At 38.5% G+C, this 18,240-nt stretch overlaps 1 protein-coding gene across 8 annotated transcripts in view; it reads left to right on the top strand.

Annotated features, from left to right (window-relative positions):
• DOCK4 (dedicator of cytokinesis 4) overlaps positions 1–18,240 on the top strand; it is a 438,192-nt gene that overhangs the window by 168,486 nt on the left and 251,466 nt on the right. For all 8 annotated transcript variants that reach the window (XM_045495353.1, XM_045495356.1, XM_045495351.1 and 5 more), the window contains exons 2-3: positions 14,963–15,046; positions 17,488–17,528. In XM_045495353.1, coding sequence (XP_045351309.1) covers positions 14,963–15,046; positions 17,488–17,528 — 125 coding nt within the window. The remainder of the gene's footprint in view (positions 1–14,962; positions 15,047–17,487; positions 17,529–18,240) is intronic.

Raw genomic sequence — 18,240 nt, 5'->3', positions numbered from 1 at the left:
TGAGGACCTGGTAGGAGTGTGATTCTGTATTTTCAACTGCCTTCTTCTGCCCTCTCAAGAGGGAGAGACTGTCTTGAGGGGAGGCATGAAAGCTAGCTAATTCAGACCCAACTTATTAACTATACCAGGCTGCCATTTTCACTCTACTTTGTTATGATTGCTGCCCCTCCCAGAGTACCATGGAGCAGTGGGATAGACCTCTTTGCTTTGAAATTTCCAAACTCCTTTCAAGGAATCTCTCTGCAACCTCTCTCTCTATTCATGGGTCTTGACCCCAGTAGGATACCAGACAGGCCCTATGTTTGTTATGCCACCCTTTGGCTTGCCCCTTTTGTCCTCCTCTCCCTTTCTAGAATAGAAAAGCTCTTCTTTCAATGGTGGGAATGCCTTCTGTATCTTCATGTTCTGTATCTTAGAGCAATGACTGAGTCCTCTAGGTTCTATTTCTTGACATTTGAAGGACAGCCAACGAGTTTAGAAGATGCTTATCCCAGCAAAGCAGCCAGTCTTTGGCTAATGAAAGCCTTGGTTTTCACAACTATTGACTGGAAAATGAGCAAATTTGTTTGGGAAGTAGGAGACTGAGCATCTCCCCCTTTGCTCTGTTGTCCCTTGGAAACAAAACTCCTTCCCCAATGGGAGGAGGGCTTAGAGGCACAGGCAATCACTGGGAATGAGAAATACAGATGATAATGTGTAAACATACTGTCCAGCTATAGAATCAAATGTGTACCTATGAATCCAAGAGACCTCCACCTCCCCTACCCCAAATTTCCTGATGTTAAAACTTACTCATGATCCTATTCTGTTAAGTGGTGAGTGTGTGGAAGAAGAGTGGGGCTCTGGACAGAGCAGTGTGCTTTTTGATTATAGGAGCCAATTCTAACTCCTTAAAACTGGACTATTTTCCAGACCCTTGAGTCTTTTGGACCTAAATCTGGAGATAACATTTATCTAAGCTGGGCCATTGTGATTACCAGCTATCACACCTTCTCATTATGTTCTAGCTCCCTGACTCTTATTGCCTAGCTTTTGTCCATTTGTTAAATTCTTTTTAAAAATTTTGCTTGTGAGGTACAAGTGGCTCTTTGGCATAGAAAGCAAAATCTATTTCAGCCTGTTTTCTGAGCCCTGTGATCTTACAAGGCCCTTGAGTTTGGGATTCTGAAGTTTTCATCATTTAAGCCAGAGACTTCAATAAATGATTGACATCTACCCATTTTCAAAAACAAATGTCAATTCAGAAATTTATTTTTCACAAGGCCACTAGGTGCAAGCTGCAGACTAAATAAAGAACGTCAGGGATTCAAACTAAGCCGGTTTTGTCGGGGGGGGGGGGGTTGTTTGTTAAAAACAAACAGAAGGACTGCCACAGCCAGGCAATTGTGTGAAGCTGAACTTTTTCACCTTGGGAGTTTGCGATTGATGCACATTAAGTCGCTTGACATATCTTACATCTAGCAGGACCCCACTTGTCTTTGGGAAACTGACAGAATGATCTATTATTTCTACGTATGGATCATGAACTAAAAAAGGTTCAATCTTAAGGCAAAGAAAGGGAAATAATAGCTTGATGGAGGGAAGGGTGGGTACATTTTAACCCATCTGTTTTGATGAGATCTTGGATAATATGTCCTCCTTGCCTGGTGGGTTTGTCAGAACTGGGGCAGCTGGTGGGGAGGAGATGATGGAGAGGCACTTAGGGACTTGTTTTGTATCTGTTTCACAGCTTAAAACACAGTATAGGAAAGTTTCTCCTGTAATGTTTGGTATTTTTAACTGTGCAGCTCCAATTGTAGATTGGAATTTCCTGACATAGCATAGCTTAGTTCTATTATCTCCTAGGTAAACAAACAAACAAACAAACAAACAAATGACCTTCTTGGACATCCATGGTTTTAAGAACTCCAAGGAAGATGCAGAGTTCTTAAAAACTGCATTCTCTAGTAGGCTACTCCAGATTCATTGAAAGGGTTCAAAAAGCCACAAATATTTCGCACACAAAAAGACCCTCTAACTTCGTGATTGAAAAAACTTGCAAGAAGCATGTTCATCTGTTAACTGATACTTCATTCAGCTGGAAGAGCTGGAGTGAGGGGAAAGGACAGGGACATTTATTGATATGGTTTACAGTTTTGTATTTGAATTTTATGAGAGGTTGATAGGTTCAGAACTTTTAAGCATATTATTTTGGATTCTTGGTAGTCTGTTCATTTATAAAGAAGATAAGAAGATAGGAAGATCCATGCATTTATATGAAGAAATAGCTGCATTACTCACTTATATGGGTTGCTTTTATACTTTAAGAATCCACTCTATTTACCTATATTTATTATTAATAGTGAAACTTATAGTATATTGTCAGTGTTTTACAAGGCATAATTAACATACGGCTGCCACCAGAGGCTATAAAAGCAGATACGTTTAATGATAGTCACTAATAAAAGAAGAAAGAGTCACATCTTCTTACATGGACTTTTCCTGTAGGTGTGATTTCTAGGGCTGCTTAGGAATTCGAGGTCCTAATTCTTCTTTTTGTCAAATGGAATTATCTTTAAATTCCCACACACTGATGGAATTACACATTCCATGGTCATTTTAATTTTTGTATGTTGAGGTTATTTTGGGCAGCTGGAGATGGTCTTCCAAAAAAAATAAATTTTCTGTGTTGCCTGAAATTTTTTTCTCTTTCTAATCTTATTATCTTTGAGCGAGCACTTGTTATTTCACTCTGCACTGGCTAGAATATTAAAGGCAGTCACTTTGTATGTAAGCCCCAAGGGCATTCACATTGTCAGATTTAGTTCATGACCAGACTGAGTCACCTCCAGTGATACTCGGAAAAATAAAAACAAATGCAAAATTATCATTCAGACCAAGGAATTGCAATAGATGGATTGTTCCTAATTAACATATTGTGAAATAAACGACTGGTTTTGGCTGTAACACCAGACCTGTTGTCTGTTTTTAAAGTTATTTTGGAAAACGTATCTAGTTTATTTGGTGAGTTTGATTGTATAAGGGGAAAGAATAAATGTTTACAAAGGTTTTTTTTCTTAAATTTTTTAATGTTTATTTATTTTTGAGAGAGAGAGAGAGAGACAGAGTGCAAGCAGGGGAGGAGAGAGAGAGAGGGAGACACAGAATCCGAAGCAGACTCCAGGCCCCAAACCGTCAGCACAGAGCCCGACGCGGGGCTTGAACTCACAAACCCTGAGATTGTGACCTGAGCCGAAGTTGGATGCCTAACCGAGCCACCCAGGTGCCCCACAAAGATTTTTAACCCTAGCCCAGCACAGCGATTTTCATTCTTGATTTAAAAAAAAAATGAGGTGTATTTGCATGGGAGGAATATGGCTGGTGGTGGGGTGGGGAGGGGTGTAGTTTTTAAAAGTTTCTTTTAAATAGTGCAACAATTTGCTAACAAAGAATCAAAGTATTTCAATTCTTATGGACAACATCTGGGATCAATAGCCAGAATTTACAGTGAGAGAAAAGGGTTGGGAAGCAGTTGCTTCATTAGTTTATAAAATTGGAGAAAACACTCTCCCTAGAGAAACTTGGTGCCCTCTAAAAACCCTGAGGAAGGATTTAAAAGTTCATTTATAATTGATAAGTGCTGCATTGGTAATGTTCATTTTTATCCTGGTTCCCTGATTTGGCCATTATAGTTTCATGAGTTTTGTCTTAACTTGTCATTAAAATCTCAAAGATAAACTGGCAGCATTTCTTTTTAATATCTTTTAATTTTAAAAATAGTAATTGAGGGGGAACAGAAAGGCTTCTTAGAAAATGTATAAAGTGGAAATAATAGGGTTAGATGAATTTTTTGGATAAAATAAGCCACACGAATACCAGGTTTACAAATAACCTATAACGCTGTGATTTTTTTTTTTTAACTTTAATGTTTATTTTTGAGAGAGAGAGAGAGAGCACAGACAGTGGAGGGGAAGAGAGAGGGGGATACACGGAATCTGAAACAGGCTGCAGGCTCTGAGCTGTCAGCACAGAGCCCAACACGAGGCTCAAACCCATGAACTGTGGGATTGTGACCCGAGCCGAAGTCAGACGCTTAATCAAGTGAGCCACCCAGGCGCCCCTGTATAATGCTGTGATTATCCCTTTAAGGCTTTTGTAATCCTGCCACTTCGCAAATCTAAAGAGTAGCTGGGGTGGACACCTATCAGACCCTAGACGACATAGATGTGCATTTCTCAGCTCCCACTGGTCAGTTAATTGTTGTGTCTGCACCGGGTATTGAGGTAGGAATGGACTCGAAAGAGAGAGGTGGTCTTAATGTAAGTATGTTCCTCTGGGGAGAAGGGAAATGACGGAAGAAAAGCAAGATGTATTCATAATTATGCAATTTGTGTTGGGGGCACTGAGCAGCGTAGCTGGATCACCAGGCCGCGGCAAGTGTAGTGTGGTGCCTTCTCTAGGATGGAGGTTTTCTAGGAGACCAGGATGAGAAACTTGTTATCAGGAAGGAGTTAACTTATGTCCATTGTCTCTCCACACTGGCTAGTACCTCTCCACCCCCCCCAAAGCTTACCTACTCTACTGAAATCTCTCCCATCCCCTAATTTTCATTGTATGCGAATTTATAATTGAAGCTGCTTAATCGATTAAGTAGGCTATTATGTGGTAGCTTGAGAATCTACTCATTGATTCTAAATAACCAAATATATAACATTTCTAAAATGTAAATTACCTGTAAGTTAGAGATTCACTGTAGTTTGTAGTCATTGTCTTATTTTAAGTTAGATTTTAGCAATCAATTCTAATACAGCATGGGAAAGAATTAATAAGCAGTGGTAGCTGCTGTGAACATGAGGGAAGCCTAAGACCTTGACTAAAAATGAGGATTATGGCACCCAATTATTAGCAAGTATTATGGTACACGGTTATGAGGAAAGTGTTCTCCAGAGAAATCGAACCAGTGGGATTCTATGTGATTTATGATTTATTATATATTACATATGTAACATTAATATACGATTATAAGGAATTGGCTCATGTTGTTATGGAGGCAGAGAAGTCCCATAATGCAAATTTCTGAGAACTGGAGGTCCTAGCTGAGGCCAGGAGAAGACTGATGTTCCAGCTTGGCAGTCAGGCAGAGAGGTTGAATTATTCCTTCTGCCTTTATTCTATCAGGCCCTCAGTGGGTGATGCCCACCCACATTGAGGAGGGTAATATGTTTTACTCAACTCACCAATTTAAATGCCAATCTCTTCCAAAAACACCCTCACAGACAGACCCACAAATAATGTTTAATCTAGGCACCCTGAGTCCCAGTCAAGTTGATAAATAAAATTAGCCATCATAGAAAGCTCGATTCCTTCCATGAAATAAATTGAAATTTTACTGTGATTCTCTTATTAGTCACCAATAAACATAGTAAAGATAAAAGAGTTGAATTCAAACCTGCAGATGGCTATAGTTAATGATAGGGCCCATCCAGTTTTCCTTGAAAATGTTGGGTTGAAACAGTAAATACACACACACACACACACACACAGACACACACACATTCATTGTTTAAGGGAGTAGTACCTGAAGAGGTCATGCATTGTACTGAAAATTGGGCCAAAATATTATTTATATTTTTCACTTTCTAAAACAAATGAAGGTTAAAGTTTTATTTTGTTTGATATGACTAGGTCATCTCAAGGATACCTCTGGTAGCTGTAAGGTTAATTTTATGTCTTATGCTTAAAAAATAAAGACTAAAGTCAGGATATTGTGCCTACTTCAAAAAGGATCCATTGTAGGTTTTGACTGCAATTAAGATAATTCAGCTGTGTCTGGATAACCCTATGAAAAAACATCAGAGTTAAATGGCTAAGGTTGCAGGCAAGAATCATCAATGTATGCTATAGAAAGTATGATGAAAATAGTATATTTCCATAGTAATTTGTTAATTACGAAGGAAAAACTCGTAGCTCTGTTGTCGGAAAACCACTTTACCCCAGTGATTAAGGTTAATTAACATCACCAGGAATGAGATACATTGCCATTGTATATACCTCCTGTTAAGGTACACTGAGCAGAGCACATCATCACTTCTGTGGTATTCTTGCCAAAATTGCCTATCCTACATTTAATCATGAGGAAACATCAGACCTAAATTTAGCGACATTGTGCAAAATAACTGGGCAGTATTCTTAAAAACATCAAGGTCATGAAAGACAGAAACTAAGATAATGTCAAATAGGAGGAGACTAACAAGATAACAGTGAAATGTAATGTGGAATCCTGGGTTGGATCCTTAACCTAGAAAAGACATTAGTTGGAGAGTTGGTGGAATTTGCAGATGATCGGTAGAATAGTTGATAGCATTGTATCAATATGGACTTCTCGGATTTGCTAAGTGTACTGTATTTATTTAAGATTTTAATGTTTGATGCAGTGAAGTTAAGGATGTATCCATTTTTGTAAGTTTCTTATAAATCTGAAATTATTTTAAAATTAGAAGTTAAAAAAAATAAGCAGTAGGCATTTTTTCCCACACGAGAATAAATAGAACTACAAGTGTGTCCCTGTGTGTACATTTAAGTCACTGGGGAGGGGCACCTGGCTGGGTCAGTGGGTGGGGTTGCAACTCTTGATTTTAGGATTGTGAGTTCAAGCTCCACATTAAGTGTGGAGATTACTTAAAAATAAAAATCTTAGGGGCTCCTGGGTGGCTCAGTCAGTTGAGCATCTGACTCTTGGTTTCAGCTCAGGCCGTGATCTCATGGTTTCGTGAGTTCCAGCCCCACGTCAGGCTCTGCGCTGACAGCACAGAGCCTGCTTGGGATTCCGTCTCCCTCTCTCTCTGCCTCTTCTCCGCTCGTGCGCACTCCGTCACTCTCTCTCCCTCTCTCTCTCAAAATAAATAAATAAAAATCTTTAAAAAATAAAAATGAAAAACAAAAGTCACCAGGGACATAAAATAACTGTATTTTGTAGGAACCAAAAGATAGAGGAAAATTCTTTCTCATGATTTAGGAACTCCACGAAGCAGGTGCCAAGTGTTATCTTCAGCATTGTATTTCTAGTGCCTACTGTGACGCTGGCACATAGAAGGTGGCTGTTGGCTGAATAAATGAGTACATTGCACACCTTGGTGATTTCATTCCAGTGTATATTCAAGGAATACTTTTTGAGTACCCACTGGGTGTCAGACATTGTGCTAGGTGTTGGGAACATAAAGGAGCTGCAAAACTAGAGGTAATGAGTTTAACTAGGATGTAAGTGGGAGGAGTGCCTAGAGTAAGCCTTCCTTGAGGAGGATCCTTGCGTGTTTTTGAAGAACGCCTGATAGGGAAAGGCAACAGGAAGCCAGAATCCCAAGTGGAAGGAAAAGCATTTGCTCAGTCGTAGATAAGAGCTTCAGCGTGACTGGTGAATGTGGTTTATAAAGGACAAGGTTGGTTGGAAAAATGTGTAGGAGCTGGATTTGGCGGGCGGGGGGGGGGGACCTTTGGACTTTATTTTATTTCTCCATTGACCTGTTTACTGGCTTCGCATTTTCTAAAGAAATTGTCTGTAGCTGGTTTTCAGTGGCCAAAACCAGTCAGAACTAGTGTTTGTTCAAAATTGGGGGTGGGCTTCGTTATCAGAGTAGAAAGAGAAGGTACTAAATAGGAATGTAGAGTTTGGTTCTCTTCAGATGGGAGTTGTACAATTCGCACAACATTGGGAATGAAAGCCCAGCTTCAAATTGGAGAAGAAAAAAAAAAAAAGTCTGGAGGAAAAATTAGAAATATGCAGGCTTCACTGTGTGATGTGAATGTTCATAGATGAGACAGGACTGGATATTAGTTTGGACAGAACATTGGAAGAGGCTGCGAGGACAAGCTGGGCTCTCCCCACTGTGGGACAGCATGGGAGTCATTCTGCCATGGTGCAGAAGGCAGAGATGCTGGGGCCCAGGAATGTACTTCGCTTCTCCTGGGCTGTGTTGTGACTGAGTATTTAGTACTTGGGGAGAGAAACCGGGGGGGGGGGGGGGGGAGGCACAGAAGGATAGAACAGTGTATTTTTTTTTTCTTTCTTCCCTCCTAGCACAAGATTACAACAAAAAAATATCAGGAAATTTAATCCTGTGTTTCAGAAACTCTCCTAAATAACATAATTTCCATATTAACTGCTTCACACTGGAAAGAGGCACTATATATATATATATATATATATATATATATATATATACATACACACACACACCCTATATAATCTATCTTTATACACCACATACTTGGTGGTAGATTTAATGTTTGGAAAATGGTATTTTTCTTCTTAGTGAAAATTCTTCACTTGGATCATGGGGAAAGCAATGCGTACTTTCTGTTACTTAATTCCACTTTGTGACCTGACGGGCGAATTGTAATTTTTCCCTCCTGATGCTCTCTGTTATTCCTCAGACAAATATTGTGACGCAGAGTGAATGTTTAAAGCTGAATCTCCTTCCAATCCTAGCCCTGCATTTTAGGAAAATCCCTCTTGACTCTGTTATTTTCCTTACCAGTCTCATTTGCCAAAGAAATCCTGTTTTATCAACTTTTTTCTTTCTCAAATGGCTGAGCCTGAATCTTTCTAAGTTTGACTTGTTAATAATGATTTCCAAGAAGCTATAATAAAAGAAAGAATTTTTGACTTACTACTGAAAATGGAAACCTTATTTTTGCCTATGACAGATTCAGGTTCAGCCTCCAAATTACTGGGTAGCAATGATGATGAAAATATAATACCCTGTGTTCCTTACATTTTATAGTCTTACAAATCTCATTCTCATAAATTTGTTTGATCCTTGTGACATCTCTGTGTGCAAGGCCAGACAGGTGATGTCATCCCAGGATGGCAAATGGAAGGACCGATGACCACGTGGTTCATAAGCATGGAACTAAGCCCCAGGCCTCCAGTCTCTATTTAACTTTGTCTCCTTTTCCTAAGTGCTGGAATGCCTTTGAGATAATTGTTTAAACTCTGTCTCTTCCCTCCTCTTGGCTGGCACTTGGCCAAAACCATAACCTTTTCTATCATCTTAAGTTGTTTTTAAAAGTACTGATAGGCGGATGTAATAATTAGTTCAGAGTTTTATTGTTTGACCTTTAATTGTTCTTGTAGCCACTTAGGCAAATGCCTTTGCATTTGTAACATTAAAACCAAGGTGAAGAATATGTTTGTGACTCTGGAGAATAAAAACGGTTCGTTTACTGCCGCAGTGACAATGTCTTCAAATAAATCTTCATGTGGAATAATTCCCTTCTAATATCATTGATTTGTTACCTTGTTTGTCTCTTTTCCTCTTCTTTATCTCTAAAATGGGAAGTGGAAACACCTACATCATAGAAGATTAAAAATAATACATAAAGAATTTAGCAAAACCCTTAACACAAAGTAGTAATTTTAATAAGGTTACTTTCCTTACCCCTTGAAAATAAATTTTGGAAGACATAAATTCTGAATGGGTAAAGCTTTGAAACTGGTAGCAGGTTGGGCTTTCTGGAAAGCAAACTCTGAGCTGGAGATGAGTTTGCATGATGTTACTCAGGGAGTGCTCTCAGGATTCACACCCATGGACAGGAGTAGAAGGAAGCAGGACAAGGCAGAAGAAGAAGTTGACCTGTGATGCAAGCCTGGTGACAGCCTTCGTCGCTTGAGCTAGTTGTACCAAGTTATAGCATGAGGATCTGGCCTTCTAACTCCCACCCGGGCAGTCACTAGATGCAAGCCACCTGGGAGGAGGGCGTGACCTTGGGCAAAGCAGCTCTTTACAGCTGAGACAGTTCCGGAAGGGGGCTGGCAGCCAAGGGCTGCCTGCCCTAATGCTCTTAGCAGCTGGACGGATAAGTCATGCATTTCTGAAGAGGGATCTTGGTATTGCAGCAGCCACCACCACACTTTATGTTTACCTTGAATCCAAATGGCAGTGGTTCAAGCAGAATGAAGTTCCCTATCCTCTTCACAGTCAAGGACAGCAATACATTTTCAGGTGATACTTGTGAAGTGTCAGAAATGAATATGTTTTATTCAATACGCTTGTGATTTTTCACTCAGTCCAGAAGGGAGTCATGGGACGTGCTCAAGTCCTGACCGTAGTAACTGTGGCATATGAATGGATTCCTGCTTGTAAGGGTGCCTGTGCTTGTGCTCTCAGGTGTGGCTGCAAGGTGTACTGGGGGCGTGACCCACTTCCAGAATGGACCCAGATCCCAAGGTCATGGCAAGTCTGAGGATGAGAAGGAGCACAGCATTTCTTTCATTTTCTTAGTTCATTTCCAGCATCAAAGCAGCATTCAGGAGCTCCCAGTTTATCTCCCCATCCCACATTCATTTAAATTTTTTCTTCATTCTTTCTGAGCCACCTGCTTCCACAGCCCTGCTGTCATACTGATAGCCAGGTACCTATAGAAATCTCCAAGTGATGACCATCTGCCCTCAAGCCCTATTCCAGACAGCTATTAAGAAAGAAGAGTCTTGGCTTCGAGTAGTATTCTGCTTTTCCCCACCACATTTGGTCTCTCCCTACAGGCGGATATTGTACATGTGCACAGAAGGTAGCCCCTTGTTTTCCTCTGTAGCTCACCATTTTATGAAATAGAGTCCCTGGAAAGAATTTCTCATTAATCCCCTTTTCCTTTTCTCTTTGCTCCAGCTCTTATCCAGGTTCTTCAGAAGTCCACCAATGACACTCAAAACTAATCAACCTAACTATAGATATATCCATGGCAAGCTAGAGCTGAATGTACAATGTGAAATGCATGCAGACATAGGCAAGAACCAGTTCTAAATGTGCTCTTCGCAAGAGTTTGTTTAGCATGCCTGCACAGTCCGTGCCTGCTTCATCATTGCCTTCTAACTGTTACTGCTGTGTGTCAAAATCATACAACTACTCACATCAATATGGTTTTTTGTTTGTTTGTTTGGTTTCTGGTGCAATCATAGCACATGTTTTTGTGGCAAAAAACAAGGAGTTTCATTTTTGTATCAAATAGGATTCTTGGGCTAATCTCAGAACTTGAGACCAACAACACCATGTTCTGTGTTGTAAATAGTCAGATCACAGGTGACCTTTCAGACCACAATCTGTTCTTGAGTCAGAGATACTATTACTAGAAAGACGAAGCCAAAACTCTGACTTTGAGAGATGAGTTTCTTTCCTTTATGTCAGAAGGGACAAAGCATTTTCATTATTATTATTATTATTATTATTATTATTATTCTTTTACGTTACATTCCATTCATCTTAGATTGTCAGCCCATAAAGGGCAAGGGCAGCCTTTGCCAGACTTGAATTGTGGCAAGTAGAATCATTGTAAATATTGTTTTGACAATGATGATGAAGAACTTGTTATTGTCTGCGAGGTAGACCTACTTCATTGACTTCAAGTAGTTTTTTAATTATTTTTTTTTTCTGTTTTTGCTTTGAAAAGTTGTAGGACTCTGTGATTGAGTTTCTCTGTGCTGTTTAAAAGTTTTAAGTAATGAATTTGTTGTTTGCATGGACAAACAGTATCATTGAAACTGAGGTATGGGTCTCTACTTCACAGAATGATTTTGCTTTCTTTCTACCTTCACAGAAAATGCTTATGAGTCTCTATGAGGTTGTTTCTCACAGCCATTTAATTTCAAATGAATTGTTAATAGGTATTAAACTGATTATCATTATATGAAGGAATAACATTATGAATGATAAAAGGCAGCTATTTATGGTATGGCTTTCAAGATGGCTGTGCTCTACACTTAAGATTTTCATCTTAGGTAAAAATTTTAAAATCCTGACTCTAACTTAGGTTTATATGCATATTTGTTAATCCAAATTATTTTTTTACGTAATAGCAAATGGGGAGAGATGAACACGACACCATATTTGGAGCCAAGGAAATCCAAGGAAATCAAATCAAATAGTTGAAATATAAAAATTTTCCTGATGCCACATGCAGAAACGGAAACACACACACACACACACACACACACACACACACACACACACAGACGAGAAACCCTGCAAAACCTTAAACCCAAAGGTGACTGAATCAAAGGTAACTGGTGGCATTGTGGACATTGTGTTGAGGAAGGACAACCAGGGAGGCATCCCAGAAGGCTTTACAGTGGCCCTGTTGAGGGATACAGAGAAATCCACCTTGTAATAGCAGGATGAAGCAGGACTGTCAATAGACTACTATTTTAGACTAACATTTCAGAATGGGTGATTGGGAGAGAGAAAATAGCTGGATTTGGTTAGAGGATGGCAGGATAACGGGTTCAGTTGGAAGTATGCTCAGTTTTAGGTGCTTAGATATGGGAACAGAGATCTACAATTTCCAAGTTTGTGTCAGATTCTGTGGGCACTGATCAGAACTGGAGAGAGACTTGGCAAACCATTTGTCAACAGGTGATTCTAGAAGGCTTGGCTTTCTCTCCAAAAAGGAAGAATGTATATGGATAGGAAGGAAAAAGTACAGTTTAAATAATTGAAGTATTCATTAAATGACTAGAATGTACCTAGTGTGTAGTAAATTATTTTTGATAGGTGCTTTATTTAATCCTCCACTACCTTTTACAATTCCTTTATTGTTACCCCCATTTGCCTGAACAGGTAATGAATGCAGATTTTGAGAGGTGCCTTTACTAAAATGAAAAAGCTAATAAGTGTTTAAGATCTGGGTTCAAACTCATGTCTCACAATACCAAACTTGATGCTATTTGCCTACACCCCAGCTTTTATGCCTCAGCATCTTGGGCATAGAATGCTGGATGACACCAACATTTAAGAGAGCTAAGAAAGGAAGTTCTATAGAAGAAGGCTGGGGAGTGTGAGAGACCCAGTTCAAGAGAGGATAGACTCCTGAAGGCGATATGCAAAGTCACAGTTAGGGGACTGGTGACTTCAGTAGAGCAGTTTCAGAGCACAGTGAGGGCTGGATTGAGTGGGGTGAAGTGTGAAGGGAGGGGAAGAAATGAAGTCCATGGATGGTACTACTGTGTTCAAGAAGGTGCTGAGGGCTAGGAGAGAACATGCAGCCTTGGGAGTTACAAGGGCATTTGTGAGTAGTAGGAGCTATATACAGAGCTGTGCTGGGGATTCTGTGTGCTTAGATCTCTAAGCGGAGCAGTGTGGAATCACCAGGGTTGTGAGCAGTTGAGGTAACTTCATGAATGAAGAAAGGCAATTCTGGATGCAAGCTTCTTCTGAAGTCTTTTAAAGTGTTATCAGTCTATTGTCTCTTCAGTTGTTGATCTCTTGAAAGAGCTCTCTGGAAGTTACTTGAGATAATCTGTCAAGATATACAGACCCTTGATTATTTTTTGAGCAAACATCTTCTAGTACCTCAGTATGAGGTCGTATGGTATTTATGGTTATAGTTAGAAAATGACATCATGGGGGCACCTGGGTGGCTCAGTTAAGTGTCAGACTCTTGTTTTTAGCTCAGGTCGCGATCTCACGGTTCATGAGATTAAACACTGTTGTCAGCACGGAGCCTGCTTGGGATTCTGTCTTTTCCTCTCTCTGCCCCTCCCCAACTCGGATGTGCACACTCTCTCTCTCAAAAATAAATGAACTTTAAAAAAAAGAAAAAAAAAATGACATCATGAATTAGTGCTTGTCTAAAATGTTCTAACTTGGTTACTATACCATTATTTTCATCCATGTCATGTACCATGGGTTATGTTTTCTGTCCTGTGTTTTGATCTCTACTGTTAATTTTGTTTGGAGATTACAGAAGAGTTTTAGACCTCTCTAAAAGCCCATTACTTATGGCATGTTCTGATTTTTGACAGATTCATGTGTTTCTTCAAGCTTTTAAAGTACATTCACAACAGTAGCAATAATTTATTTTGGGGATTGGGGTTGTATCTAAATCTCACTGTCTAAGACAGAATTATAAAATGGATTTCCAAAATTGTGGTCTTTTAAAAACCATGCAGTCAAAGCTTTTACTATCATTTTTTAAAACGTGAATTGCAAGTTCAATATGATGCTCATAGTATTTAACAGAACATGTCTCTTCTTTTTCCGTGTGTTGGGGTGCATTTTTTTCTATTTCTCCATCCTTATCTCCTTTTTGACTCAGGCATTGCTCTCCTGGGGGGAATCACTGTGCTTCATCCTGTCTGTAGATCCTCAAGGTACCCAGAGGTGACTAACCCATACATACTTTCTCTCTGGTTTTAACATCCTAGTCCTGTCCAGCCCTGTGAAATGTTTCAGAAATCAGTCTCTAATCACTAGGTAAGGCTAAATGGTGACACCCTACTTACCCCTGGACACACACACCCGATTCCAGGAGAGTTAGGCCATATGTGGAGTGTCATCGTGGCTCTGTGTTTAATTCTAGGAGAGGAGTCCAGTCATAGTTAAATAAAATGTTACTATCCATTACTACTCAAGAGACTGCTTTCATGCCACATACTTGGTTAAGCTCTGGGGACATGCTAGTATAGTAAGCAAATAGATGCAATCGCTTCTCTTGAGGAGTTTATAGTCTAGGGAAAAGAAATCTCTTTTAAGCAACATCATAGAAATGTAAACCAAGCTTCACAGCAAGAAAGATAGGCATTCGTCATTTGTTATTGAAAACGTATTTTTTGAGTAACTATCACGGGCGAGGTGTCTGGATGAAGAGTGAATATAGCAGTAACAATGGCACAGGTCTTTCCAGGGCTCTTCAGGAAATATCTTTGTCACACAGGTTATTGAGTGCTAGTGTTGATATTTTGTACTGTTTTAGTAAATTCCCTATCTTTGAAATTCATATTTGTAACACTTATTTGACCTGGAAGTTGGTAAAGTATATAAGACTGACTCTCTTCAAAAATATGTAACATTTAAACATGACAGCAGGCTTTAGCTCTCCAAGTGTACTTCCTCTTCACATTCATTTTTCCTAGTCGGTAACATTTAATAGTAAGCAGTATAACTGGCTGTAACCAATATGATTATCTTCATATATTCTATAACATTTCTTGCAGTTATTGCCAGCTTTCGAGGAACGGTACCATATGGCCTGTCATTGGAAATTGGAGATACAGTTCAGATCCTGGAGAAGTGTGATGGTAAGTGGGCTAGTTACCCCACTGTGGTTTGAAGCTATATACCCAACCTCCTCACCACTGGACAGTTCGTGATGTTTACAAATTCTGTCCTCCTATTGATTTCTGGAATTTTTCCAGTGGTCACAGTGAACCATTTTTGACAAAGTTTGTTTCTTGCAATGTCTGGCTTATGGAAAAGCATCATTTGCTATTTTTAAGCTGATTTTATTGTTCCTGATATTATGTCTTTATATTCACTAGATGCCAACATAGAAAGCAGTTGAGGCTACTGTATTTGTGGGAGTTCATGATTCAGTGCCAAACTAGAAGGTCTTTGTTAGAATCTCAAGTGTCTTGTAGGTGCCCAGGACAGGAAGAAACATACATCCAGAGCAGAAATGGCTTCTGCAAGGTTAGGTAATCAGAGGCCTTGGGGAAGGCTTGAGCCAAGGCCAACTCTGCTCTGGTCCTGCAATCCTCTCTCCACCCCTAAATTTGAACTAAAGTTATTCAATGCATTTGAAATGTTTGTGGAATATACTATAAGAATTTTATGATTATTATTGATTTATGCAGCATGTAACTCATTGAATCAAGATACTTAATATGTCCACAGATGTTTCCGTTCCTGTAAATGGACTTGAACTCTAGTATTTAAAAAGATCCCAGTTGAAATGACTACTCTTTTTTTCTTGTTAATAAAATGGCTACATTTTAAAGCCCTTCTAGTATATCCCAAAATACTCATTTTCTTCTGAAATGCTGTCTTCAGTAGGAATTTATAATATGATAACATCCATGAAACTGTATTTCCCAAAACAGAACTATTAAGTTCACTTATAACCTGGCATTAAATGGTGTTGATACATAAACATTTATTCTGCCCACTATAAATGAAATCTTTAAGAATACAGGTTGTCTAGGTGGCTCAGTCGGTTGAGCATCCGACTTCGGCTCAGGTCATGATCTCACAGCTTGAGTGTTTGAGCCCTATGTCAGGCTGTGTGCTGACAGCTCAGAGCTGGAGCCTGCTTCAGATTCTGTGTCTCCCTCTCTCTCTGCCCCTGCCCTGCTCGCTCACACTCTGTCTCTCTCAAAAATCAATAAATCTTAAAAAATTTAAAGAAAATATATAATAAGGTCTTCCTTGTTATTGCCAGATGCATTTTGTCTATGTTTACTTTGTGTACAGGTAAATATAAAATCTGTTTTGGAATGGTGCATAAAAATGGGCTTCATAGCTAATAGGAGCTCCTTTGTAACCTAAAAACTTTTCTCTGTGATGTAATTGGACAGAGACCTCTGTATGAGATTTTTGCAGTTCTCAAAAAGTTTTGGTTTCTGTTAGAATAATTATTTAACATTGGATATATTTCTTGGATATGTCTTTCAGGGATATAATAAATCCTGAGATATACAGTTTCTGCTCAATTCATTCTGCTTGCTTCAGACTGATTTTAAAGCTGTTAAGTATGACATTTTACAATATATCCATTTCAGAAAACTTATGAGGAACAAAAATATTTAAATACAAGTTCAAATATTTCCTTTTAAAAATTCAGTTTGTTAAAAGGTCCAATTCAACAGAATATTTGTTACATGGTAAAATAATTTCTTACCAAGAAACAAAATGGTTCTGTGCTTGAGGAAATTCTAAGTTGAAAATAATACATTTATAGGGGGCTATCTATTTACCATATATATTCATATATATGCTCTGTGCTTGTTTTAAGCAGTGAAAAGATATGTTACTCTTTAGGGATAGTGCTATACAATTGATACAGAATTGCTTGGAGGTTAAGTCATAGGCATTCTATAGAATAAAAATTAGGGTCAGATCATTACTAGAACATTTTGCTGATAAGAGTGCCCATCACTGTTATTAATGGATGATAACTGATTTCCCACTTCTTATGCTATCAGACTGACCCTAACCCTAGATGATGGGCTGAAGGATGTGAAAATTCACTCTGTGACTATTGGCTGAGCCCTATTGTTTGGTGATAGGGTCTGGACCTTGTAGTCAGGCAAAGACAAATTGGAAACATATTAAATCTTTTGCAGATTCTTGAATTTCCCTGAGACATAGTATATAGCCTTTTTTAAAAGTAGAGAAACTATACTCAGGTAAATTAACCTGCCCTAAATAAAATAATAAGTAGCAAAGCCAGAATTTAAGCCCAATCCTTTGATTCCAAACCCTGTACTTCTATTATGCATGTTTCTATTTTTCATATAAATTTCCATTACAATTTTTAAAATACTTATATTAATAGAATACTTAAACTAGTGGTCTCTTGAGCTATAGTCTATCTTATTTCCAACCCCCATCTTTTCATACATAGAATATTTACATATAGGGTAAAATTCTATCAGTAAAGGACAGATTGATTTGTAATCACTTTTCTTTGAAACATTACAATGGTTTAATCAAAATAATGACCATGATTATTTCTCCACAGGCTGGTACAGAGGATTTGCTTTAAAAAACCCAAATGTCAAGGTAAAAAATATTACTCCTAACCATAATTACGGAATTTTTTAAAAGTTATTTTACTTTATTTCATTTTACAGTTGTAATTACAGTTGGAACTCTTAGTTGAAATTCCAAATGGCAATTCAGATTTTCATAATTTTGAAAATTCCTTTGAACTTGGATTATCATTAAGACATGCTACTCAAGTGGTAATCCAACATAGCTCTTGCAATTTGTACTGAGAAGACCTTAATAAGCTCATTATATATAAACAAAATCTTTTTGAAGTGTTAGTTTAACAGAGGGCAAAATTAAAATTCAAGGGGAAATTAAAATTCAGGGTAAATGGATACTCCAAAAGAAATATCAATTAGAGGTATTTAATCTTTAAGTTTTCTGTGGTACCATTTGTAAAATAGTGGTGTGGAGAAACACGTTTATTTCAACAACCTGGTCCCTTTTGGGTTTGGACAGGTGAAACATGGGGAAACCATATTATAAAGAGCTTCCCCTTCTTACCATTCCAGACAGAAGCTAAGACTCCTTGTCCTTTATATGTTTATATACATCCTCAGGAATTATAATAGGAAGTAGTATGATTTTTGTTTTGCCTCTCATTTGTATACTTTATGACTTTGGAACTAATCCTTACTATTATCTGTGACTCTGCTTTAACTTCTCAATCCTTTAGCCATGCTTCATACATTCTGTAATACTCTCTTACATGTCATGTTCACTT

The sequence above is a fragment of the Leopardus geoffroyi genome, chromosome A2 (genome assembly GCF_018350155.1).
Source record: "Leopardus geoffroyi isolate Oge1 chromosome A2, O.geoffroyi_Oge1_pat1.0, whole genome shotgun sequence".
In the NCBI taxonomy this organism is placed as follows: domain Eukaryota; kingdom Metazoa; phylum Chordata; class Mammalia; order Carnivora; family Felidae; genus Leopardus; species Leopardus geoffroyi.
This window is presented reverse-complemented; position numbering and strand designations above follow the sequence as displayed.